The sequence below is a fragment of the Gouania willdenowi genome, chromosome 6 (genome assembly GCF_900634775.1).
Source record: "Gouania willdenowi chromosome 6, fGouWil2.1, whole genome shotgun sequence".
NCBI lineage: Eukaryota > Metazoa > Chordata > Actinopteri > Blenniiformes > Gobiesocidae > Gouania > Gouania willdenowi.
The window spans coordinates 23,045,246-23,071,353 of NC_041049.1; the positions used below are offsets into that span (position 1 = coordinate 23,045,246).

At 40.5% G+C, this 26,108-nt stretch overlaps 1 protein-coding gene and 1 pseudogene across 1 annotated transcript; both read left to right on the top strand.

Annotated features, from left to right (window-relative positions):
* Positions 1 to 599: 599 nt before the first annotated feature.
* LOC114464805 (NXPE family member 3-like) lies at positions 600 to 26,102 on the top strand. The gene is made up of 7 exons (XM_028449382.1): positions 600 to 704; positions 4,531 to 4,719; positions 8,149 to 8,574; positions 15,301 to 15,602; positions 16,316 to 16,386; positions 24,743 to 24,946; positions 25,016 to 26,102. The coding sequence occupies exons 2-7, from the start codon at positions 4,594 to 4,596 to the stop codon at positions 25,558 to 25,560; spliced, it is 1,674 nt and encodes a 557-aa protein (XP_028305183.1). The 5' UTR covers positions 600 to 704; positions 4,531 to 4,593; the 3' UTR covers positions 25,561 to 26,102.
* On the top strand, positions 7,510 to 7,628 carry LOC114466247 (uncharacterized; annotated as a pseudogene).
* Positions 26,103 to 26,108: the final 6 nt, after the last annotated feature.

Consider the following 26,108-nt stretch of genomic DNA (forward strand, 5'->3'; position numbering starts at 1 on the left):
GGTGTCTCTTTCTGTCAACAAAGGGGACAGGAAAGGAGTTAGAGGCCTCTTAATACAAATCACTATTGTGACATACTTAAAGAACAGATACCTGGCTATGCATGACAAATTTACACACATCTGGAACCACTCTTTTCCCAAATGCCCATAGCAACCATTGAAATGAAAGGTGGGACTTCACCTATTATTTGTACATTCAGTGTGTTTGTGTGTGTGTACTTTTGGGGACATTAAAAACACACATACACACAAAATCTAAATAGGGGACACTCATTCAGGTTAAACCTATTGCATCAGTCAGTTTGTCCATCAGTACTTTATATGTATATATTAACTGTAAGCTGTAAAACTAATGTGCTACCGTCCTGTACTTTGTCTGTTTAGAAAAGCAAACTGGACGCGTCTTATGTTTTAAGAGCTTCGTACGTAAAATGCTTACAATATTGCTCATGGACAAATGTTGTGATTACACAATTTGCTGTGAGACTGGGTGTGACACACCATTATAGGGTGTGTGATAGGCTTAGGACAGGGTGTTTTTCTGTGCAACAGCTGAAGCTATAATTAAATTTATGCTGTTTTGTTTGAGTTGAAATTTGCATAACCGTTCCAAAGGGAGGAGGAAATACTTCAGTAGTCAAAAAGAAGGTGACACTGAGCTTTTGTCAGACTTACTTTTCGTCTGCCAGTGAACCTGTGCTAAGGTAAGAATCAGCATTATGGTATTTGGCAATTGTTCTCGTAGGAGTTGTTATTCTATTTCTGCCGCAACTTTTCCGCAATTCCTTTGTCGTGGACCTCCTCCTAGGCTATTAATGCAGCACTAATGATACATATGTCATCTCATAGGGGCAATGTCAAGGATGTGCAGTCGACCTTTTTTGGCGTCAAAATGTCAAAAACCAAACTTTTCCATATCTCTGCGAATATTTATCGTACAAGTTGGATGCTTACATTTCTGAAAAGCTAATCTTAAGTGGAGTATTTTATTACATTGCGCCAAAGCTGTATGACCTACCAGTAAATAATAAGTAGGGGTTAAAGTTCATGGTACACGTCATCATAGAAAAATGCATATAATTCTAATATACAAAGTGACATGGTGACATACTGTGATCGTATAGTGGATAATTAACTGAGGCATATTGACAGAATGTAAATAAGTAATAAAATAAGTATTACTGTCATTCTTAATTTAAACAGCATAGACATATACAGAAAAATATCAAACAAAATAGCTGGACTGTTACTTTGGGTATTTTTATCAACAGTATAACACACAGAGTAGAAAGATGAATCTTCAACGTTACAGCACATACACTAGCCTAGAAGATGGTAAAATGCTAATGTCAGCTTACAATATTTTAGCATACTTTTAAATGGTCAAAACAGAGCTTTTACCTAATAAAAACATGGCGGAATTACTGTTGCAAGTTATCACCATTAACCAGATATAGCCATCTTTACTTGTGTATGTGCATTAACAACACTTTAATTGTAATTTTTCTGAGGCATTGGCAGGCAGTTACCTTCGATAAATCCCTCGTTGCTGTTAAGGGTTTACCCATAATAGCTTGTGATTACCCATAATACCTTGCAATTCCTACTTTGCAGTTGCTTAACTCTGACAGCAGGTGTCATTGTTGCACAATTTAGCTGGATTTAATCCAGACCTTATTAACTATGTTACACCTCGACTGGCGCCATTTTGCACGCCATAATAGAAAAAACGCTACAACTGTCATACACAAAAGGTCAAACAGCCTCATATTTGATACCCACCATGCTTTGCATTCAAAAACAGCTCAAGCGGAAAGGCGATCTGTCGTGTTGACTTCAATATAGTGTTGGATGAATCTTATAAGATGAGAGCAAATCGCTGATGAAGAAAAAACAGGCTGTGATCAGTGGGAGGGGCCTATGATAACACTGGAAAATCCTTCACCATCATATTTTAAGTGCTGTATCATGGCTACTTTTCAATGGATTCACATCAAATTCACTGAGAGTGATTTATAACTGATTGACTGGCGCCATTTTGCACGCCATAATTGAAAAACCGCTATAACTGTCATATACAACGGTCAAACAGCCTCATATTTGATACACATGATGACTGTCCATCCCTAAACAAGAATCAATGTGACAATTTCCCATCATGCATTGCGTTCTCAGATGGCGCCACTTTTAGTGGCGTCCGACGCTAACAGCTCTGGCCGAAAGTCAATATGTTGTGTTGACTTCAAAATAGCATTGGATGAATCTCATAACAGGGTGACCGATGGTCCTTAAAATGTGTTAAATATTTTTTTTTTACAAATAAAAGGCCTTAAAAAGTCTCAAATTGTCTTCAATTCAGATTAGATAGTTCTTAAATGTGCTTTAGTCACGTCACCACGAGAATTTCTGGTGAGCATGGACTGGAGGTCTTATCATGCAGACAAACAGGCTGCGTCGTGCGATTATGTTTCACTGACTGTGACGTGCAGCCTTTTGCTCCCCCTGCCAAGGAGTGAGTCAACAGAGTCAGTTGGATGCAGAGCGGATGTGGAGAACAAAGTGAATAAAGGAGTTCAACAGCAGGTAAATCACTACAACTCAGAGACACAGTCCCCGAAGCGTGTCCTGGGCCTTCCACGAGGCCTCTTCCCAATAGGACATGCCTAAGTCGGCATTGCTTTGAGATTATGAACATACACACTAAGGTTACATGAACTAATGTATTTGATGCCATTGTCACATTTAAAATGTTTAAAGAAGCTGTGCATGAAACTGGCCTCTAAAAAGTAATAAAAGGAATATGGGTGAATGTAAGACATGTATTTCAGGAAAGCTCTTCTTTTACTTTACTAAAGCTAAAGACCAAGTCAAAAACCTTGGTGTTCTGATTGACTCATATCTTACATCCAGCAGTCAGATCAAATCTATCACAAAAACAGCCTTCTACCACCTAAAGAACATCTCCAGAGTGAAAGGCTTATTGACCCAGAAAGATCAGGAGAAACTGGTCCATGCTTTTATATCCAGCAGACTGGACTATTGTAATGGTCTTCTGACAGGAATCCCCCAAAAGAGCATCAAACAGCTACAGCTGGTTCAGAACGCTGCAGCTCGGGTCTTAACCAGAACAAAGAGGTCAGAACACATTACTCCAGTTTTAAAGTCTTTACACTGGCTCCCAGTCAGCCTCAGAATAGACTTTAAAGTTCTGCTGCTGGTGTATAAATCTGTGAATGGATTTGGTCCAGAATACATCAGTGACATGTTAGTCAGGTATGAACCCAGCAGGTCTCTCACATCTATGGACACAGGTCAGATAGTGGAACCCAGAGCTCACAGTAAACATGGTGATGCTGCTTTTAGTTGTTATGCTGCAAATACGTAAGTGGAACAAACTGCCAGCAGAGCTGAAATCAGCATCTAATGTGAACATTTTTAAATCAAAGTTAAAGGCACTTTTTTTCTCTACTGCGTATGATTGAGAGAGAGATTTTTGGTCATGTTGTTGATATAATGTATTTGTTGATGATTTGAATTGATTTTACTGATGATTTTAAATGTTCTTATTGATTTTAAACAATTGAATGTTTTATTATGTAAAGCACATTGAGTTGCCTTGTGTATGAAATGCGCTATACAAATAAATTTGCCTTGCCTTGCCTAAACACATCTGTTATATGTATTTATCTCTGTACCTTTGAATCCTGGAAAGTAGAGCTCATTGGTGACAAGAGATCTTGAGGGCACCTCACATGGTCCATGCGGGCTACCTGGTGCCCTCTGGCACCATGTTGGTGACCCATGCCATAGAGGGTAGTCACATTTTACAACTAAAACGCTACATTTAAATACTTAAACTAAAATGTGAACAATTAGAGTAGGATCAATTAACTACATTACTTCATTCCTAATCATATATGCATTCAACAGAAAAAAAGTAGTTTTAGGGTGTACTTACTCTTTAAACAATGCAAGTATATGAAAGAAGATATCAAAGAATTTGACTCATGTTGACGAGCAAAATATTATTTGCTGGTGCTGTACTCAATGATCGGTTCAAATCCCACTTTTGTCATATATATTTTTTATTTTAACATATTTAGCACGGCAAAATCCACCTTTAAAAATACTTATATGAAAAAAAAATAACATTTTATGGTATTTTCTGGGTTAGGGTTAGGGCTAAAATAAAATGGTTAGCAGGGTAGCTTAAAATAAATGAGCTAAAATAAAACTCACAAGACTTGGTGCACCTATCATGTCACTTAAACCGGCCAATGAGGGGTGCTGCGTATGAATAGATTGGTAGTCTATTCATACATATCCGTATCAATAACCACAACCTTTAAATTATTAGCAGTTTCCAAGCATCACCACTAAGTGTTGTCAAAAGCATCAATAGCTGAAGAAACTTAATATATTTTTTAATCTAAATGTATGAATCAGATTGCACTTCCTAAGAGCAACACTTGTAATACTGAATAAATGGGAATTGATTTATGAGCATCTGTTTGTTTTTGTTTTTTTTAGGTGTACTTCAGTCCTGCACCAGTTGAATTGGTTGAAGTACACTGCAGTCAGCCCTCACTCACTATGAACAACCAATCAAGAAGCACACCAAAAGTCAACAGTCTTTTTCTTCCAAGACGTGGCTTCCTGCTCCTGTTATTGACTGTATGTGTTATGTTATACATACTTTCATGGATGAACAATTTGCAGGTGAGAGCCCAAAAACTTCCACAACCCTAACAGTTTTATGACTTTATCTATCTATAAAAGAAAAAAAAGGTGTGTGTGTGTGTGTGTGCGTGTGTGCGTGCGTGCGTGTGTGTGTGTGTGTGTGGAGCGACTATCTCCAAGACGTGGTATGAGTTCGACCTGAACTTAGTCAATGGGTTCCAAATACCCCAAGTGTGTGCACCTGTTTTTGGCCCTCTTGGTAATGAGCGCGGTATTGAGCATGCTACTTCAGGTTCCGGGTTCATGATGTCACTGCGTCGCAGTTTGTTTGGGTTAAAAAAAAAAGTAAATATTAAAAACGTTTTAGTAGTGCTAAAAGTTATTTAATGTCATGGTTATTATCCACGTGATCCCAAAAAAAAAAATAAAAAAAAATATATATATATATATATTTATATATAGTCCACTCTTTCTTCCGTCTCCATCTCTGTGCCTGACATGCTGTCGTCGCGTCTCAAAAACGGGAGCTCTTTCAATACGTCATTTGAAACGGTCAGTCACTGGTGAGTCTTTTACCGACAGGTTTCTCATTGTTTAAACCATATAACTGTGTAATTGCTCACTAACGCACTGTTTCATTAGAGTTGGTATTGAACTCAACCCGTTCAATACTCCATCTGGAAAACTGTAGATTCTCTGTGGTGCCGCACATGGAAGTTAAGCTGTGACCACTTGGTTCGAAGGTAAACAATGATTTTGGTTTTTAAAAAAAAGACAGACGAATTGTAGATAACACTTTAATTTACATACTCACTCATGTATTGTGGAGCTTTACATTTTGTTTTGCGCAGTTTTGTTGTTTTTTTGATTGGTGCTACAATCACTATGGAGTTTGGTTATCAGCGTCTCAAACATTTCACGGGAACACACACGGTATTTATTTATAATAAAAATATACTAAATTAGTAAAACAAAAAAAAATCATTTAAAAAAATTATTGATACAAGTACACAAAATGAATAGAATCACACTACAATGAATACACATAATGATGACTCCAAAAATCATACATTACAGAAAAATACAACAAAAATATGAAAATGGATCAAAATACACAAAAAATTCACATAACTAACTATTTACACAAAAAATACACAAAATGACTACAGAATAACACGACAATGGCAACAAAAACAATAATTATACAAAAAATGCACAAAAACACAACAGAGAGCTGAAAAAATACACGACTCCAAAAAAACACACCAAACAAAAAAATATAAAAGTGAATAAAAAAAAAACAACAAACACATTTATCATGCACATGTCCCATAGAATTAAACCAGGAAAATTGAACCCTCAAATATACCCCTTTATAACACTACAGAGTATGTACACCTCTTTGTACATCCAACCTTTAAACACATACTCATTTGGCCATAATTGACAACTCTACTTAAGCTCCCACATGAATGCATACTTCCGACGGGCACTGTACCAGTCTATCTATAAAAGCAAAAAAGGTCTGTGTGTGTGTGTGGAGCGAATATCTCCCCGACATGGTGCCTGTTCAACCTGAAACTTTGTCAACGGCTTCCAAATACCCCGAGTGTGTGTATCTGTTATTTTGGAGTAATTTGGTCATTTCCAAATGTTTATTTGGAAATAAACTTCTGGATGGCCCAGAAGTGAAACTTATTCAGCTTTTGACCTCCGTGTGTGAGGGGGCGCTAGCGCACCATCTATATTTATTTTACTGCACAGCTCCTCACAGAGGCGAACTGGAGTCATGTGTGTTCACCTCTGGCATTAACAGCGGCGAATAACATTTTCCTCACACATCAGACATAGATAAAGGAAACCTCCATAAACAACAGTACTTATTTATCTTTAACTTTGGAGCCTTTTCTATGACGTCACACACACACACACACACAAGCAGTAGCTCGTGTAATGTAAAGTGATGTGCAAGCAGTAGCTTGTGTGTGTGTGACGTCATCGCAAATTTGCGAGTGGGGTGCGCTTGTTTACAGTGGTGGCACAGCCCGGGAACAACCGATACAGAATTGTAAAGGGTTTTTGTTAGTGATTCCAAAGAATCGTCTGACTAAGAACCGGTTCCCAAACAAAACCGGTTAATGATGCACATCACTTTACATGACACAAGATTAAATGACAATGTAGAAGCTGCCACTAGTTAATCCACACTAATCTTGTTTATTTACACAGCCCTTTAATAGCGCTTTATCATAAACACTCAGGGGCGGATTCACAAAGATCTGATAAAAAAGGTGGTATTCCAGTTAGTTCCCTAAATCCTTTCAGTTTCCTCACCTGCTGCGCGGAATTCACTAAGATTGCAGCAATTACTTGTGCACGAGCAGAACTGGTGCAGACCGTCCTATTTAAATTAGCTTTTTGCTTGTTTAATGTGACATTTAAGGAAGTGAAACTTGAAGCAGATGGACTTCTCTGTCTGCTGCACAAACATTTAATAATGTACAAAACTAAAGAAATATTTTTTTTTTTTTTTTTTTTTTAAAACAACTTAAAAAACCAAATGATATTTTTTTCCCCCTAATTTAATGTGGGTGCTCCGTGAGGTCCTGTAACTTTGCCCATCTCAGTGCATGAAAAAGAGGAAGATTTGGACAGAAACCGTCCTATTGATCTGAGTTAATGCAGTAAGTCTGTCCATCAGTCTACATTATTTGAAGATTATCTACTGACAATCATCCAGTAGGTCTTCATTTTTGGAAGAAGTTAATTTTTTGTGTTTGGGAAAACAGGTTTTTAAACCGCTGCATTTTTACCATACAGAGGGCTGGTTAATGCAGGCCACACCAGTCTGTCATTGCCCGATCCCGTTAGATCTCGGAAGCTAAGCAGGTCTGGGCCTGGTTAGTAGTTGGATGGGAGACCACTGAGAATTCCAGGTGCCACAGTGGGGTGGCAGTCACCCCAGTGGTATCTGTCATTGTGTCCTTGGGCAAGGCATTTCACCTACATTGCCTAGTATGAATGTAGTGTGTGAGTGAGTGTTGGTGGTGGTCGGAGGGGCCGATGGTGCACTATGGCAGCCTCGCTTCCGTCAGTCTGCCCCAGGGCAGCTGTGGCTACAATAGTAGCTTACCACCACTAAGTGTGGAGTGAAAGAATAATGCCTTAATTCTGTAAAGCGACTTTGAGTGTCTATGATAAAGCGCTATATAAAATTGATGGATTATTAATGCACAGTGCTAATAATAAAATAATAATAAGGAAGTTTGATCGTGCTCAATGAGGTGGGGACAATCCTGAGAGGAAAAGTACCCCCCACTCTCCTCCGAGAACCCACCTTCTATTCACACTTTATATAATTTCTAAAACTCGGCCTCTCGGTGCGCCATGCGGTCTGAGCTGCGTACTCAAAAGGGGCCTTCTATTTCTAATATGTCTTTGTCTATCACTGTATAACTCTGTTTCCAGTTTCAGAAGACTGCTAACCCTGCCTTCATCCCACAAGAACACCAGAGCTTTTGTGCATTTCGACCAATTTCTTCAAAAGAGTCTCTTGAAGAAGAAAAGATACTTAAATCCATTACATGGCCAAAAACTCCATCCATAACATCTAATTATACTTTTGAAAATAGCAGTAATCCATTATGCAGCAACTTCACTATTCTCCCAAAGGTGGGGGAAGGAGGACAGTGGTACATAGGGGATCAGCTGGAGGTCAGCATCATAATAAAGGACTACTACTGCTATCCCAAGACCTCAGGAGGAGACGTCTTACTCGCGTCACTAAAGAATCGAGATCTGCAAGCAGGTGTGAGCGGGCAGGTGGTGGATCATCTCAATGGCAGCTACACTGCTGTGTTCCCTTTGGTCTGGGAAGGACAAGCTGAAGTTGAGGTGAGACTACAATTTATTGTCTTCTGATGCGTCAATTGTTCCATTGTGTTTTAATGAACCTGTGTGTACTTTTGAACAACCTTAAAAATCATAGAAATTAAATGGATCAGTCGGCATTCACAGAACGTTGAGAAAGTGTTCTTAATATCATAATTATCCCACTTCCTTTGAGTTGATTACTTTTTCTCAGAGGTTTACTGTCAGACAATGACAATGTCATGGCAAATTTGCGGTTGACCTCATTTGGAGACATGATTTATTGCTCTGGTTGAATGATGGAGTCCAGGCGAGGCATTGAAGATTTTATAAAAAAGGTTTATTATAAAACTAAATAAAAAAAGAGTATAAAGATGGACAAAAATTAGTGACCGCCCGGCCGGACGTCCGATGACAGAGTGGCCCGCAGTTCAAACTCATCACGTAGGGCTCATAAAATTTTCTGAATTTTTGCATCACTCCGAAAATGGGCAAAAAACCAAAATAAACAAAGACAAATGTGTTACTCACTTTGATGGCTTCTTCTGCCACAGAGAAAAGTCAAACTCTGCGGGCAATGGAGAAACTTCATAGAGTTGCACCCATGAGTAACCCACATTTATTTATTTATTTTACGGGCCCACAACTGTGAACCCAAACGTCCTTTAGGTCACGAAGTTCACTTCCTACTCAGTCTCCACTGTGACTGTGGCATGCTACCGGCAGCGTCTCAAACATTTGACTGGAGCTCTGTTAATTGATCATTTCAAACCGTCAGCTATGGTCAGCCTTTTGTCGACAAGTTTCCGATTGTTTAATACATGTAACTGTCCGTGTAATTGCTCACTAACACGCTGGTCCACCAGAGTCGGTATTGAACGCAATCCGTTCAATACTCCATCTGGAAAACTCTACAAATTTCCAGTCGAGCCGCGCATGAAAGCTAAGCTCTGACCACTCGATTCGAAAGTAAACAATTATTTTAGATTTAAAAATAAGACAGCCGAATTGTAGATAATATTCTAAATTTAATTACTCACTCATGTAGTTTGGAGCATTATTTTTTTTTTTTTTGACAGTTTTGTTACTTTTCTGATTAGCACTACAATGGCTATGAGGTTTGGTCATATGTATTTTTGTATTTTTATTTATTCCAGTCATTAAAAAAGAAAAAATCAATTTAATAACATAAAGGTTTACAAACTTCTGAATGAATGGGAGCAGAAAGAATAAAAATCTTATGTAATCTGCCCCTTTGTACTAATAATCAGTTTACAACAGCATGGGAAAACAACAACAAATAATTACAAAATAAGCATAGCCACGCATTCATGTCAAATTTTTCTGTCGTAAGAAACCAAAAATAAACTAACCAGAAAACAACACTATAGAACAAAAACATACATGCAAAAAGGGTAAACAAAAACAATACAACATTATGGTACTTTAGAGGAGTTCATTATATTTTTATAATATACTTGTTTTAATTAGATGTTTAAATCTTATATTTGCTTTACATTCTCTTAAATCCTTGCTCAGATTGTTCCATAAAGAGACCCCTTTCACAGAAATGCAACACTCCTTTAATTTTGTCCTAAACTTTGGTTTCATAAATATTTTTTTTTTTCCTTTTAAGTTAAGTTTAAGTTTCCTTTTAAGTAATTTATTTTATATAATTTTAAAAGAAGACATAACATTTTTTTTTTTTTTTTAAATAACAGCAAAGCATAAAAACAGGTTACATGTATTCTGTTGTTTTTATTTTGCAGAAAGACTGTACTTAAATTAACTTAACAGTAGCATAACCAACTTAGCATCTGCATTGCTTCACCCCATGGAATTCAATTCAGAGGGTCCAGCTCTTATAGTGGGGTCTCCTAACCCTCTTCCCCTGGTCAGGGATCTGCAACCTTTACATTCAAAGGAACCATTTTGCCTCATCTCACCTGGATTAAAGTCCTCCTGGAGCCATAAAAATACCTTCTCAATGAAGACAATAGTGTATTAAATTATATACAGTTTAAATTATATAGAATAATGTTTGATTTATTTTAATTTTATTGATATTGATAATGTAAATGGAAACTTAAAAACAGTTTAAAATAAAATAAATTGACATCAAGAAATAAAACAGTATCTTGTATCTTCAAATTCTTAGTCTTATAAATCTCAGTTTACATGAACACAATGTTATATAAAGAAGATTTTCTTAAGTTAATGTATTTGAAAGGCTACAAAAAGTAACTTGAATTTGATAACACATGATCATGTGATCAACACATGCTAATTGCTCATTTCTTGCCACACATAAAGCATGCATATTTAACCGGCACATTGGTGGTTAAATTAATCTGTCCCCACACAATTAAAATCTCTATTTCCTTCCAGAATTGTGTTTTTGTTGGTTTAATTATCTTACCAAGGATTTAAAACTTATAGGGGACATATGCTAAATCCACTTTTTTAGCCCTTAAATGCATTTTGATGTATATTTAGATTGTTTAGAAGCACATAAAAGTTCAAATTAATCTCTTCAGGTGCTCCGTTGATATCTTTATATTCTGTTTTGGTCATATTTTTCAATCTGTTTCGATTTTTCGATTCTCTATAACGTTTTTTGAACAATAACGTCAGCGGAACTGCCAAATTAGGACATCGACTCCAGGCCCAACACTTCGAGCAATGCACATTATTTCTCGCTTTTATTTTGTAGTCCAAGCTCCAGGATGCAGAAGTTACGAGAGGAGAAATCAAAATGTTTGATTGTTGGATGTAGTAACCCACACGCTTCATTACACCGTCTCCCAGCATCAGAACCTTTTCAAAGTGCCTGGTTGAGTTTTATTTTTCACGGAAATGTACCCACATCTGTGGGTAAGGTCATTTTTGTGTGCGCGAAGCACTTCAAGGATGACTGCTTCAGCAACCTCCGCCAGTATAAAGAAGGAAGGCAGCAACTTGATAGGCTGGTTCACATGATGAGGGGGCAACCGCTTGGGCAGAAATGAAGGATTTGGCCTGAGTTTCACCCCAGAGCTATCAGCCTTCCAGCGTAGACATGCCTAGCTCACTGACAGAGCATGCAGCTCTCCCACACATTTTGCCGTTGCCACAGCAAGAAGAAAAAAATTGACTGCAGGAAACGCAGTATTGCCACCACTAAACATTTCCCTGGCACCTCGTTGTGAGAGTCACAGCACTCCACAAATAGCTTCCACCTGTTAGCGTAAAGCACTCTGGTGGATGGTGTTCGACAGTTTTAAATTGTGTGGGGTACTGCCCCCTCGCAGGACGCCAAAAGTGGGTCCACAACTATAGGGGCCCCAAGAACAGCTTCAGACGACCCGGACTCCGGTGCCATATGCGTCCGTTGACCTGAGACAGGGGATCTTTCCTCTCTGGAAGACACCACAGTGTCCCCTGCAGGAGTTTGAGCAACAGCGGGAACCATGGTCTTCCTGGCAGCATGGGGCAACCAGAAGCAGACAGAGACCACCCTGCTGGGCCCTGTGAAGCGTTGCTGGTATGAGGGGGAGTGGAGAAAATGCAAGAAGTAGGCCGTCCGGGCAGGTATGCGCCCGGGGGGGCTGGTCTCTTTTTCCAGAAAAAAACAGAGAGGGCATTGAGTTGTTGCCTCTGAAGCAAAGAGGTCCACTGCTGCTCTGCCAAATGTGGTCCATAGCACAGCTACCACCTCTGGGTGAAGTCCCCACTCTCCGGATGGAGGCTTCTGACGGGAGAGCAGATTCGCGGCGGTGTTCCCGAGACCAGGAACATGCATTGCTCGGAGGCTCAGGAAGTTGGGGTAAGCTCACGTGAGAAGCTGGTGTGCCACCCACAGACATGTCAGAGAACTGGTGCCACCCTGGTGGTTGATACATAGCTGAGGTATTGTCTGAATACCGTAGAAGGCTTAGGATGGCGGTGACTTGCTGTGGAGAGAGGGAGGCCCGCATTGCTGAGGAATCCAGCACAAGCCCCAAGTACCTCACAACCTGACTGGGTTGCTCCTGGCATAATTTACCTTAGAGCCTAGATTGCCCACGTGACTGATGAGAGCAGCAGTGTCCCTCAACACCTGCTCCTTAGTCGGGGAGATGACTAGCCAGTCGTCCAGATAGGGGAGTATTGAAACTCCGCTGGCCTGTAACGGTGACAGAGCTGCTGCCACACACCGGGTAAATATTTGAGGTTCCAGGGATAGCCCAAATGGCAGAACCCTGTACTGATAAACCTTTTTCATGAACATAAAACGAAGGAACTGTCAGAGTTCGTGATGCTGCCGTGGACAGTGCATCCTCCTCCTGAAGGTGGGAGATGGACCTGCGACAGGGTTAGCTGCGAAGACTAGCGCACCGGGCTTTGTAGGTTAAGCAAGATGGCCTTAATCTGCACAAACTCGGTGCTGAGCATCTACCTTGTTAGCCAGAGCATCAACCTTCCTTGCCTTGGAGGACGCGTAGCACGCCGGTGGCTCTACCTGCAGAGGGCAAGTCTATTTTGCCCACAGCCTCAGCCAACCTGGAGAGTTGCAGTGCATGAGGCATAAAACTGCAGTTCATTCATGGATTACCGGACACCCCCTCTCTTAGGTGGCCAATGCCCAGGCAAGCAGGACACTGATTATGACCGTTCTCTGCCTGAAGGGGGGCATGCAGGAGACACACAAATGGCAGTCCATTCTTCTCCAATTCTTTTTCATTACTATTAATTAATATTATTAATTTGTATTATTATTATATATGAATAATAATTATACAAATTAGTATTATATAAATAATAATCATATTGATAATTACAGTATATTAATTATATATCAATAATAATTATATTATAATAGTTATATTGATAACTGCCGAGCTGCAGTGGCTTCAATGAAGGAACTTCACTCAGAGGCCAGCGAGTGCACTGGCCTGGAGTGATCAAACTGCTCCAGTGAATCTAACTGGCGCAACATCTGACAAAACTGCAGCGTGCACACTGCCGTTAGCGGGAGAGAGAGAGAGCAGTGCCGAGGTGAATGCAGCCGCTCAGCATGCACACTCAAAACACCGGCCGCTGCTTAGCAGCAACTTGCCGGGAGGCCCGCGTTGGCCTCACACAAGCAAATCCACTGGTCAGAGTAACCACAATGGTGCTAACAAAGCAGCATAGCAACACAGCAGATTAACCTTAGTTGTTTAATCACTGAAGAGAAACAGCAGCGTAGCTGCGGAGCTACCGAGTCTGAACCAGCACACAATCACAAGGCAAATCACCGATGACAATAAAGTGTACGATACTCACCACCTCAGGCAGCCCCTGGTAAACTGGTCACTAAGTCGAAGCAGTGCACTCACCTGCCGCAGACTGTGGTGTCTCAGTCCCACTTAAAGGGAAAACAGCGAGTTGCAGCTTCTAAAGGACGAGAAGACTCGAGGCGACAACCTTACGGTTACAAAGCTACAAACGACAAGCTGTGAATAGCAAACAACCGACCTGCTATCGTTATCAGCAATCGTGAGAATATAGAAGGAACAGATTGCCTGACGACAACGGTAGATATGGACTCTCCGGATCACCCATCTTTGTTGATATAATTACTCGACCTGCGCATGCGCAAGATGGAACATCCAGTGCTTTAAGCACCGCCTCTGGCGGTCAGTAAGGATGAAAGAGATCGTGTATTGTAGACCATGTGACATGCATTGTGAATATTTTTGCTTGAGCACAAAGAGCAATAAAAAAGAAAAAAAAAAGAAAAAGAGATTCAGTCTGTGCCATTGCCAGGGATAGAGGGTCGTGCTCTGATCGAGAGGTTGGGGGTTCGATCCCAGTACCTGACTATGTGTCGGAGTGTCCTTGGGCAAGACACTGAACCCTAAGTTGCTCCCAGTGGTCGACTAGCGCCTTGCATGGCAGTCCTGTCCCACTGGTGTGTGAATGTGAGAGTGATTGGGTGAATGAGCTAATATGTAAAGCGCTTTGAGACTGCTTCAATGTGGTGATAAAGCTCTATATAAATCTAGTCCATTTACCATTTTACCATTGGCCTCCCGTGCTGTGCCTGTGCCCATAACCTGTTGCACATTCATTCTTTCAATGAAGTAGTTTTTATTTAGAGCTTAGTTCTGGCAACGTCATCAGAACATCACTGAAACATGGTAAATTAAGTTCCTCCCGCTCAGATGGAAACAGTCACACTCACAATCAAAAGGAAGTGAGAACACACTCTGCAAGATCTAGAACCACATTCCGTGCCTATCAAAATAAAGTGCAAAAAACACTTAACATCACACAGACAAGGCAGATTGAGAACACACTCCAAATAAATATTTCTGTTAATACACACACTCAAACTGAACTATTGCCTAATGTAATCATTCACAATCCAGGTTCCTTTAAAGAAGTCTTCATATGCCGCTATTGTAGCCGCAGTCAACTGCCTAGCTCAAACGCGTTACGCATGTTCTCCAGTTCTCCATGCAATTTCATTGCAGACTTAAGTTCAGTGGTAGTGTAAAGTGTGTCATTCTTGATGTTCACTCTGACACCATGTTGTTTTCTTTTAGGATCTTAGCACATAGCACATTCAATTCATCCTAAATAAGCCTAATAGCCTAGCATCAATGACCTATCCCATCATGTAACTTCAGGTTGCAGCTTGTCCATAAAGCAGTAAATTCAAGAATGAAGTTTATATATAAGAATTATATTTTAAGAAATATTAGTTGAACAAAAAATAAAACCTCTGAATCTCTGTATTATCAGGTGACTCTGGTTCATCCCAGTGAGGCTGTCACAGTGCTGCAAAGGCTGAACAGTGAAGAACCTGACAGGATCAATTACAGAAGCATTTTTCGCTCAGGCTCGGTTAGCGAAAAAATCGAGTGCAATGTTTGCCTGCGTCCTTCAAAGGGTCCTGTGTGCGACTTCACTGATGTTCGCACAGGTGAACCATGGTTCTGCCTGAAGCCTAAAAACACAAAACTTAATTGTACTCACAGAATCAATCACGACCTTGGGGTGTTTGAACTAAACCTCCAAAAGGAAGAGAAACGGCTTTTCCAAGAGTGAGTTCAACCTGTTTATTATGCCTTGGCAATTCACATATCTTTATTTAATACCACTTAGCTTTCAAGGAAACCAATTTCAACTGCTTTGGCTTTGAACCAAAGAGTTAATTTTAACATGAATGTGTACACGTGGGGCACCACGAGAAAAACTATTAACAAGTCGGCCATGGGGTGTTTTGAAAGGGTGGTTAAGCTTCCAATAATGTTATACTGTACCTGTGGGAATCAAAGAATATTTAATGAAGTTATGTCAATTTGAATATTAGCAGTCTCCAAAGTAGATCAGTGAAGAATCAGGTCTAAGTCTTTCTCACCTACCTGAGCAGCCAGGTGGGGGATAGTAACAAAAGCTGCATTACTTTGTGTGGCTGTTATTGCAAGGGTACACTAGTTTCCCTATGCAAAAAAAAGAAATCCTAATTTTAATAAAGGTTTTTGAGTGATTTCTTAGCTTGGCTGAGGCCGACTTGTTGCTACTTTTCTTGTGGCATGTCACATATATTAAAACCATCTAAAGGAGTTTTACAGAGCAGCCATTGTGTTGCATGCAGCATTACCGTTTAACCCTGTAAAGCACTTTGAGTTGCATTTTTATGTATGAAAAGCGCTTAATAACAGTTTCACAGCTGCTATAGAATGCTGTTCCTAAGTTTTGTGGTTTTGTAATAATTTGATTGCCAATTGAAATATTTATATTTTGTATCTTTCAGAAAAATTAACATGAAAACTCCTATTCTGGCTGTTGGATCTTCTTCCATCACAGTGTATCAAAGAAAGACAGGTAACAGCTCGTCAATAACCAGTCAAAATTTCTGATACCTAGTATGGAATCAACAGCTTTCCTCATCACTACAGAAACAAAATATACTTTGGACATACAGTGCATCTGACAAGCATTAACGGCGATTGACATTTTCTGTTGTGTGACGGGAACAAATGTAGAGAGAGATGGCTTTATAGTTCACATTTTTAAACCACTCCGTGTTGGTGAAATACAGGACACAGTCGTGGAGAAATTAATCAAGTAAACAGTAAGGTTGAGTTCCGGGTTCGTTAGTCTGACCGTACCGAGGTACCGTAAAATAATCCGAGAGGCAGCGGTTGAGAGATTAACCATGAGATGATTGGTTACTACTTTAAGAGGTGAGTCAAGGCCTTGCGGCGAGTCGGGGGAGGTAGGATCGGGAAACGAATCACGGGAAGGCCAGTCCCACAGAACAGGATTACGAAAAAGGGCAGATGAACTCACACTCGGTTCCACAGGTAAATGGTGCAGGCAAGCAAAGCAGCGACGTGAAGCAAAGCAGCAGTGGCGTCCAACTCATTCTAATGAAAAAACCCTTTCACATGAACATTTATTAAAAAAATAATGTTTAAATTGAAGACAGCTGGAGCAGACCTGGGGTGCGTGTACCTGTCAGATGGAGGGGATTTGCCTGCAGACACCTTAGTGCTGCTACACTGAATTATACACGTGAAGCAACAAGTAACTAGCCTGTTCAAATCACAGTAATGATAAATGCGTTAATGATTTTGACAAAGTAATTATTACAGTACTCGTTACCACAAAAGTATCATAATTACTGTAAAGCATTACTTAATAACGCGTTAGTCCAAACACTGCTGATACCATCATTTAACCACATTTTATTAAAAAGTAAAAAGTCCAAGTGATGTGTCAAAATAATATAATTATTAGTAATTTGTTAACAAGAGATCTAACGTTAAGAAGAGCTTTACTGGAGACACTGGTGGACACTTTATATGAAATGTTATAGTAATCACATCATTTTCTCTATTAAGCTTTTTGTTTCTCTTTAATTGAACAATTTTACCTGTTACCTGTCACCACAGGAATTAAAGAAGCTGCATTAATTCTGTAAGGCCCTGACTTTTTCTGGTTGTTCCTACAAAAATATATCTTGCAGTCCGGAACCAGCACACATCAGAGATATGTCGCTCAAAGCTGAACACAGCTGGCTGTTTGGATCATGCTCTTATCAGCCTGAGGAGAAGACGGTTCCTGGGCCTGGTATTGTCAAGGAGGGATGGGTGGTGCTGATTGTTTTTTTTCGGGGAGAGAAGATGGAATCATGGTGACGTAAAGGGTGGGGTGTCAATCTTGTGCTAGCAAGTACCAGCTCAATCCAAGAAGGCAGGGGTAGGAGAGAAACTGAATTAGGTGGAAGTAGGTGAATTTTGGGGTGAAGCAAATGGGTCTTGAGATGTGGGGGGTGGGTTGATTTCTTTCTTTTGGCAATTTTGATTTCTTGATGGAAGCACATCGACGCCATGTTTTTTCCTTGTTGTATTGTTCTCCAATGGTACATGTTGTCCTTTGTCTTTATCAGGACTGATAGCAGTGTGACTGAAGTAAAATACACTGGACAAAAATTTAAACGTAACACTTTTGTTTTTGCTTCCATTTTTTATGAGCTGAACTCAAAGATCTTAAACATTTTCTATATACACAAAATACCTATTTCTCACAAATATTGTTCACAAATCTGTTTAAATCTGTGTTAGTGAGCACTTCTCCTTTGCAGAGATAATCCATCCCACCTCACAGGTGTGGTATATCAAGATGCTGATTAGACATCATGATTATTGCACAGGTGTGCCATAGGTTGGCCATAATATAAGGCCACTCTAAAAATGTTCAGTTTAATCACACAGCACAATGCCACAAATGTCATAAGTCCTGAGGGAGCGTTCAGTTGGCATGCTGACAGCAGGAATGTCCACCAGAGCTGTTGCCCGTGAATTAAATGTTTATTTCTCTACCATAAGCCGTCCCCAAAGGCGTTTCAGAGAATTTGGCAGTACATCCAACTGGCCTCACAACCACCGACCACCACTAACCACATTAGCCCAAGACCTCCACATCCAGCATGTTCACCTCCATGATCGTCTGAGACCACCTACCTGGACAGCTGCTGCAACAATCGGTTTGAATAACCAAATAATTTCTGCACTAAGTGTCAGAAACCGCCTCAGGGAAGCTCATCTGCTTGCTTGTCATCCTCATTGGGGTTTGTCGTCGTTACCGACTTGAGTGGGCAAATGCTCACATTCGATAGCATCTGGCACGTTGGAGAGAATCCCTATTTCACTGTTCAGGGCAGATGGCAGACAGTTTGTGTGTGTCGGTGAGTGGTCCACGTTGTGGATCGCCACGGTGGAGTTATGGTATGGGCAGGTGTATGTTATTGACAACAAAACAAAGGTGCATTTTAAAGATGGCATTTTTAATGCACAGAATTACTGTGACGAGATCCTGAGGCCCCACAAGCCAAAGACAAAAATGTATTCAGAAAGTAAATCCTTAAAAATTTCAGATCTCCTTTGCGGACTCGAGGTATCGGGCCACTGATTAACACTTTAAGCTGCAAACAGCTCACAGTTTTTAACAGATGGGTGAACTTCTGCTTCAACACCTCGGACTCCTCCTTGGCTAAATCATTTAATCCAAAATGAATCACAACATCCACCTCAATATGCAAGATTTTGTCAGCCAGGTCTGATACTGTCATTAGTTAAGCATTTACTTTCACATTGCTGCTGGATGTCTTCTGAGCATCTTTAACAGAAACGTCTCCCACTATCAGTGTGTGAGGTTGAAGCTTTGGCTTACCATGTAGCTTTTGTTTTCCTGAAGCGCTTTCAGTCCTCAGTTCCAGAAGGTTGTGTATTGCCCTCATTAGAGCAGGATCCTTTGTCATTAGGCAGTGGGGCAAATCGATTGTCTAGTTCTACATAAAACTGGGTTTTTGATTTGGTGATACTTCTGCCTTTAACAGATGTCCACATCTGTGTCTGAGCAAACAAGGGAATTAAAGTCTAGGCTGCGGTCTGGGAAGGAAGTGCAGGCCAGTCCGTTTCATTACTGATATCAGGACGCTTTGCTCGACCTGTTAGCCTTTGAAGGGGGACATGACTTTCTCTTAGGCTTAGCTCCGAGAGTGATTCAGGAACCTGTTGGCCTAATGACGGGAACAGGATCCTCCTTAGCTCTGATGGCTTTGTCTGCCCCGGCTGGTAGCGAGTTAGCTTTATCCTCTTCGCTCTTTTGAAACAGCAGCACATTCGTTTCATTCCCATATCCACAGAGTCTATTTACCTCTATGTTTACTTGTATTCCTCACACTGTAGTCTCCAGTTCAGTAATCTTTTGTAGTAGGCTGCTGTAGTCTGTTGGAAAAAGAGCCATTCTTCTCCTAGTTAGCTTGCTACGTGTAGCTAGTTAGCTGGCTACTTAGCTTTCCAGTTGAGCCAACAATAAAAAAAAGGAGTAGATGATTACCTCAGTGCCAGAATCAGATGTTAAATGACAGACTTTGGTGTGAAATGAAGTATTGTGTATTTCTCAGAAGTAGTAGTTCCTGTTTAGTAAATAATTTTTGCTACATGCTCAGCTATGAATTTTGCTGCTGCTCAGCTGCCGGAAACAAGACTACGGACCAGTTCAAGCATTCGTTTTCACTCAGAACCCTAATATGAGCATTTAAATACATGACCTGATGTCTCACTTTTTACATAAATAACAGAGGAGGCTTGGGTATGATTATGTGGATCTATAACTCTGATATGTGAGCACATTAATCAGAATCAGAATCAGAATCATCTTCATTGGCCAAGTGTATGTTGTACACACAAGGAATTTGACTCGGTCAACTGTGCTCTCTCCAATAGTGAAACATTCAATAATAAACAATCAACTAGAAGAGATGATAATAAGTATAAACATAAGTATAAATATAAACAGTAGTTAGACTAGAATGTGCAAATAACAAGATGATAATAATAATAATAATAATAATAATAATAATAATAATAATAATAATAATAATAATAATAATAGTATAAAAAAAATAAACAAATACAAAATTAAAAAAAATAAGATAAAAAGAAGGAAAAAAATAATAGAAAAGAAAGATAATAATAAAATATAATAATAATAAAAGGAAAATAGTGCAGTAGAGCATTGATAAGTAGTGCAGGAGAACATTTAAATTAAAGGTATGTACATGAACATTCTCAGTGTCAGATTGATCCAGGGTTGTTATGTTTGGTTCCAGGGTTTTTCCACAGAAACAGGACTGACACTCTTTGACTGTTTAGTGTTGATCAGAGTGACAGCCTGGGGGAAGAAACTGTTTTTATGGCGGGTTGTTTTGGCGTACAGTGATCTGTAGCGTCTGCCAGAGGGGAGGAGTTTAAACAGATTGTGTGCAGGGTGAGAGGGGTCTGCAGTGATGTTACCTGCCCGTTTCCTGACCCTGGACAGGTATAAGACTTGGATGGAGGGCAGATCAACACCAATGATCTTTTCTGCAGTCCTGACTATCCTTTGTAGTCTGTGTCTGTCTAGTTTGGTTGAAGATCCAAACCAGACAGTGATGGAGGTGCACAGAACAGATTGAATGATGGAGGTGTAGAACATGATCAGCAGCTCCTGGGGCAGGTTGAACTTCCTCAGCTGACGCAGGAAGTACATCCTCTGCTGTGCCTTTTTCCTGGTTGAGTCTATGTGGGAGGTCCACTTCAGGTCCTGTGAGATTGTGGATCCCAAGAACCTGAAGGAGTCCACGGTAGCCAATTCCCTATTTAAAATGGTAAGGGGGGGGAGTGGGGGGGGATTTCTTCTGAAGTCCACTGTCATCTCCACAGGTCTTGAACGGGTTCAGTTCCAGATGGTTCTGACTGCACCAAAGAGCCAGCTGTTCCACCTCCCGTCTGAAGGCAGACTCGTCCCCGTCCCGGATGAGACCGATGACGGTGGTGTCATCTGCAAACTTCAGGAGTTTCACAGAGGGGTCCCCTGAGGTGCAGTCATTGGTGTAGAGGGAGAATAGCAGTGGGGAGAGAACACACCCCTGAGGGGCGCCAGTGCTGAGTGACCGGGTGCTTGATGTGATGCTCCCAGCCTTACTTGCTGCTTCCTGTCAGTCAGGAAGTTGGTGATCCACTGACAGGTGGAGGCCGGCACTGTGAGCTGGGTGAGTTTCTGGTGAAGGATGTCCGGGATGATGGTGTTGAATGCAGAGCTGAAATCCACCAACAGGATCCTAGCGTAGGTCCCTGGGGAGTCGAGGTGGTGCAGGATGTAGTTCAGACCAATGTTGACTGCATCCTCGACAGACCTGTTTGCCCGATAGGCAAACTGCAGGGGGTCCAGCAGGGGTCCTGTGATCTTTTTCAGGTGGCTCAGAACCAGCCTCTCAAAGGACTTCATGACTACAGACGTCAGAGCAATGGGTCGATAGTCATTAAGTCCTGTGATGGCAGGTTTCTTGGGGACTGGGATGATGCTGGAACTTTTGAAGCAGGAAGGTACTTCACACAGCTCCAGTGATGTGTTGAAGATCCGTGTGAAGATGGGAGCCAGCTGCTCAGCACAGGCTTTCAGGCAGGAGGGAGATACTCCGTCTGGTCCTGGAGCCTTTTTGATCTTTTATTTTTTGAAAAGCTGGCACACATCTCTTTCATTGATCTTCAGGGCAGGTCGGGGGGCAGAGGGAGAGGTAGGGGGGGAAGTAGGGGGAGCAGGAAGGGCAGAGTCCAGGTGATGGGCTGATGCTAATGAGCTGGGGGTGGGTGTGAAAACCTGCAGTAGGAGCTGTTCAGGTCTCTAGCTAGTCTTTTGTTACCAGTAGGGTGGGGGGAGGGTTTCCTATAGTTGGTAACTTCATGCAGGCTTTTCCACACTGCAGAGGGATCTTTGTTTGAGAAGCTTTGTTTAATCTTTGTTTAAGCTTTGTTTAATCTTAAATGTATAAGATTAATATTAATTGCTTCAAATTCACCATTGGCATCGTCATTTTCCCACGTCTCCAAAGTGTCCATGCGCCAGGTTCAGAGTTAGCGCACCAGTGTGCACATTCTCATGATTCGTTTATCACAATCTTTGCTTGGGAAGTGGCAGACGCCATTTCTCTCCCTAGTCCAGTATAGGAATTCATTTTAACAGTCAGAAGAAAACTACAATTTAACAGTGATAGTTTATCTCAATTGTATAATGCTCCATGCATGCTTTAAAAAGGAATGGAAACAAATACAACAATCAAAGGGTTTAATCAGCTGAATCTATATAAATAAACAGTTTGTGAGTGAGTAAAGAAAAGAAGGGTACGTTTGTATTTCTAAGATAATTGTATAATATGAGTGAGTGGATAAATGACTTTTCTTGTTTGTACAGGAACTTTGCTTGTCTGTCTTTCTGAGTGACAAATTTCTCAATGCCTCTGGTGTTGATAACAGGATTGTCTGATGTAGTTTCTTTCTCTCTGTTGAGAGCATAGCCAGAGCATTGAGGTGATCTTGTATTGCTAAGGAAAGCTTTTTATTAAAGTTGAGAAGCACCTCTCTGATTCAATTGCTCCAGTTGGATCCCATCAGTTTTCTAACATTCACAGCATGTACATCACACAATTTTTTTTTTTTTTTTTGTCTAGTAAAATTTGCCCCTCAGGAAACATGTCTGTTTAACTTTGTTAAACAGACAATGTAATTGTCTGATTGGACCCTAACCAAATAATTTGTTGATCTTTGTGTTTGTGTTATGTTATTTCGGAGTGAATGTTGGCTATCAATGGTAACAATGGTAGACGTTGGCTAACAATGGTAGACGTGCACACTACACAGCTACTCAGACACTGAAGTGCATTATACCATTGTAGAGTACTATATACTTTTTTACCTTGATGGATCTTTGTGTGGCTTTTTGTGGGGGTGTGGATTTCTACAGTACATTTTGTCTAAGCCTCCCAACTATGGCATCAAGATATGGTGGTGGTGTGACACTGATACAAGCTACCTACTGAAACACTGAAAGCTGATTTGTATCTAGGCAGGCAGCCCGGCAAAGCACGTGACGTTGGACAGGGAGTTCGAGTAGTGAAGGAACTGGTGGCACCAATCAGACGTAGTGGTCGGAATATCACAGCAGATCATTTTTTTACTTCTGTTGAACTGGCTGAAGATGGACTGACATATTTTGGACTGTTTGCTCTAATAAGCCATACATTTCTGATGTCATGAGAGCTGCAAACAACCGAGAAATCCATTGGATTAAGGAATCAGGTTACCACCGTCATCTATGTGTCAAAGCCAAACAAAGCTGTCTTGGCACTCTCAACCATGCACCACGACACAAATGTTGAAGGTGATGCTCCAAAACCAGATATACAATACCACCAAGATGGAGGTATTACATGATGTATGGATGTTGGTGTTGTAGCTGCATTTGTAATCTGGGTTGCAAAATTCATAGACAGCATCTCTTTCTGACTGATGTTGGAGGGACCCTGGTGATTCCTCACATTCGGGTAAGGGTAGCAAATCCCAGGTTGCTGGTTCCTATTCACACAGCCAGGAAGAAGGCTGGGATTAAACTAAACTTCCAGGTCCACAACAAGATGACAAACATCAGCCTGACACCAAAAGAAACAATGCAGTCTCTGCCCGTGTCAAACAGCTAAAGTTCTTCTCAGTTACAATTCGTACAAGCAACTTGTGTGTCCTCAGCACAATGTCCAACAAATAGTCTGTAAACAATGTCTCTAATATCTGACTTTTGACTTTTTGGTATTAGTATGATGTTCAAAATTATTTGTGTACTCACCTGTTTGCCAGATTGCTTTCTTGGCTGATTCTTCTTTAGGTTATCATTTCCTTTTTATTCCAAGAATACTGTATATACATATACACATATATAATCTTCAAAAATATTAATTTCATGAATGTAACCAAGGCCTGTCCTTAAATTCAAGAAAATATTGTTTTTTCATAATATTTTTTAGATAAAGGTTAAGGATACACAGGCATGCTTCTTTATCTGACAAACCTGCCCTTTTGAGTTATTAAAGGGATCTATTGATCATCAACATAAATAGGCAGCACTATGTCCTGACTTCCATAAGTCTCGTATCTTTATTCACAACTAAGTGCAACTTTAAAAATGTAGCTCACTTTATTGTGTAAAATAATGAAAAAATAGATTTGCCCTTGAAAATAATAATTCATTGTAGAAAGAACAACTGCTGTTAGATATCTGCTTCTAATTAACAATGGCCTAAAACTGAATAATACAGGTTTTCTCCATTAATGCCTGTTCAACAATATCTAATTTGTACTAGGCCCAGTAATGCTGAGGAGTAACAATGTGAAGACTGCAGCCTCAGGATTCTATTATAAGGGTGTGTGGAAATCTCTTGGCATTACTGAAGTTCAGGAGTTTGACACTGCAGCCATGGTTCAATGTCTGAAAGGAAAGGTGGTTCACATGTATGGAGACTCCACCATCAGGCAGTGTTTTGCTTACCTCAATAAAGCTCTACCAAGTAAGTGCATCTCCTAAAACCCTTGTAATACTTGGTCTACAGTTAAATATTTTCTTGTATTTATTTTAGACAACAAGATGATTGGCCGCCACACTTCAAAGAACAGAAAAAACAACATCCTGTTGACATACTGGTGCCACGGTCCACCTATTCGATTTAGGAATGTACAGATCCAAGATTTGCATTACGTTGCCAACGAACTTGATAGTGTCAGTGGAGGAGCTTCTACTGTTGTACTTATTGGTGTCTGGATACACTTCACCAGTTTTCCTCTAAAAATCTACATCCGGCGGCTGATGAGCATTCGCAGTGCAATAAGGAGATTGTTAGCAAGAGCTCCTGACACTATAGTGGTGCTAAAAACTGGAACCCCCCAAGAAATGACAACATTATTTGATGCAGTAACCAAAAGTGAATGGTTCTCACTAAAGCATGACAAGGTTCTGAGAGCGTTGTTCAAAGGTATGAATGTTCATCTGATCGATGCCTGGGAGATGGTCCTTGCTCATCAACTCCCACACAACATCCACCCAAAACCTCCAATCATCAAGAATATGATTAATGTTTTACTATCATACACATGCCCCAAAATGCACAGTGAGAACAATCTGTGAAGGTTTTTACTTATTCAAGAAGGTCTTTATAGGGATTTTCCATTGTTTTTACAATTGTGTCCTAATGTGTAGTGATTCATTAAGGTTGTGTGCTTGTGTATTATCAAATTGTAAGTTTTTCTCCTATGTTCTCCTGATGACCTGTCCCATGTCTCTCTGCCCCGTGAGTCACATAGATAGCACACCCATACATGGAGATACTGTTCCAGTTTGGTACCGGACTCCAAGGTTGTACACATACATAGCCAAAATAGTTAAGATAGAAAGACGCCTCAAGCGCACACACACACACACACACACACACACACACACACACACAGACAAGATAGCCCATCCTCATCCCTTGCCATCCTCATTTTTCATCCTCCTCACTCTTTCTTCTTTTTTTCTCCTCTCCTCCCTCTAGCTTAGAACATTATAAATGACATAGTATGTTTTTAGATTATTGGCACAAGCTTTCGTACCTCTCTGCTCAGAGAAGTCCATTGTGCTCACTTGTTTTGATTTATTTTGTTTTAATAAACTTTTGTTACTTTGACTCACATTGC

Excerpts from the sequence above, each read along its gene's own strand:
- LOC114464805 (XM_028449382.1), top strand. The coding sequence starts at position 4,594 with ATGAACAACCAATCAAGAAGCACACCAAAAGTCAACAGTCTTTTTCTT. Across the intron at positions 8,575-15,300 it reads AAGGACAAGCTGAAGTTGAG|GTGACTCTGGTTCATCCCAG; the intron begins GTGAGACTACAA and ends CTGTATTATCAG. Across the intron at positions 15,603-16,315 it reads GAGAAACGGCTTTTCCAAGA|AAAAATTAACATGAAAACTC; the intron begins GTGAGTTCAACC and ends TGTATCTTTCAG.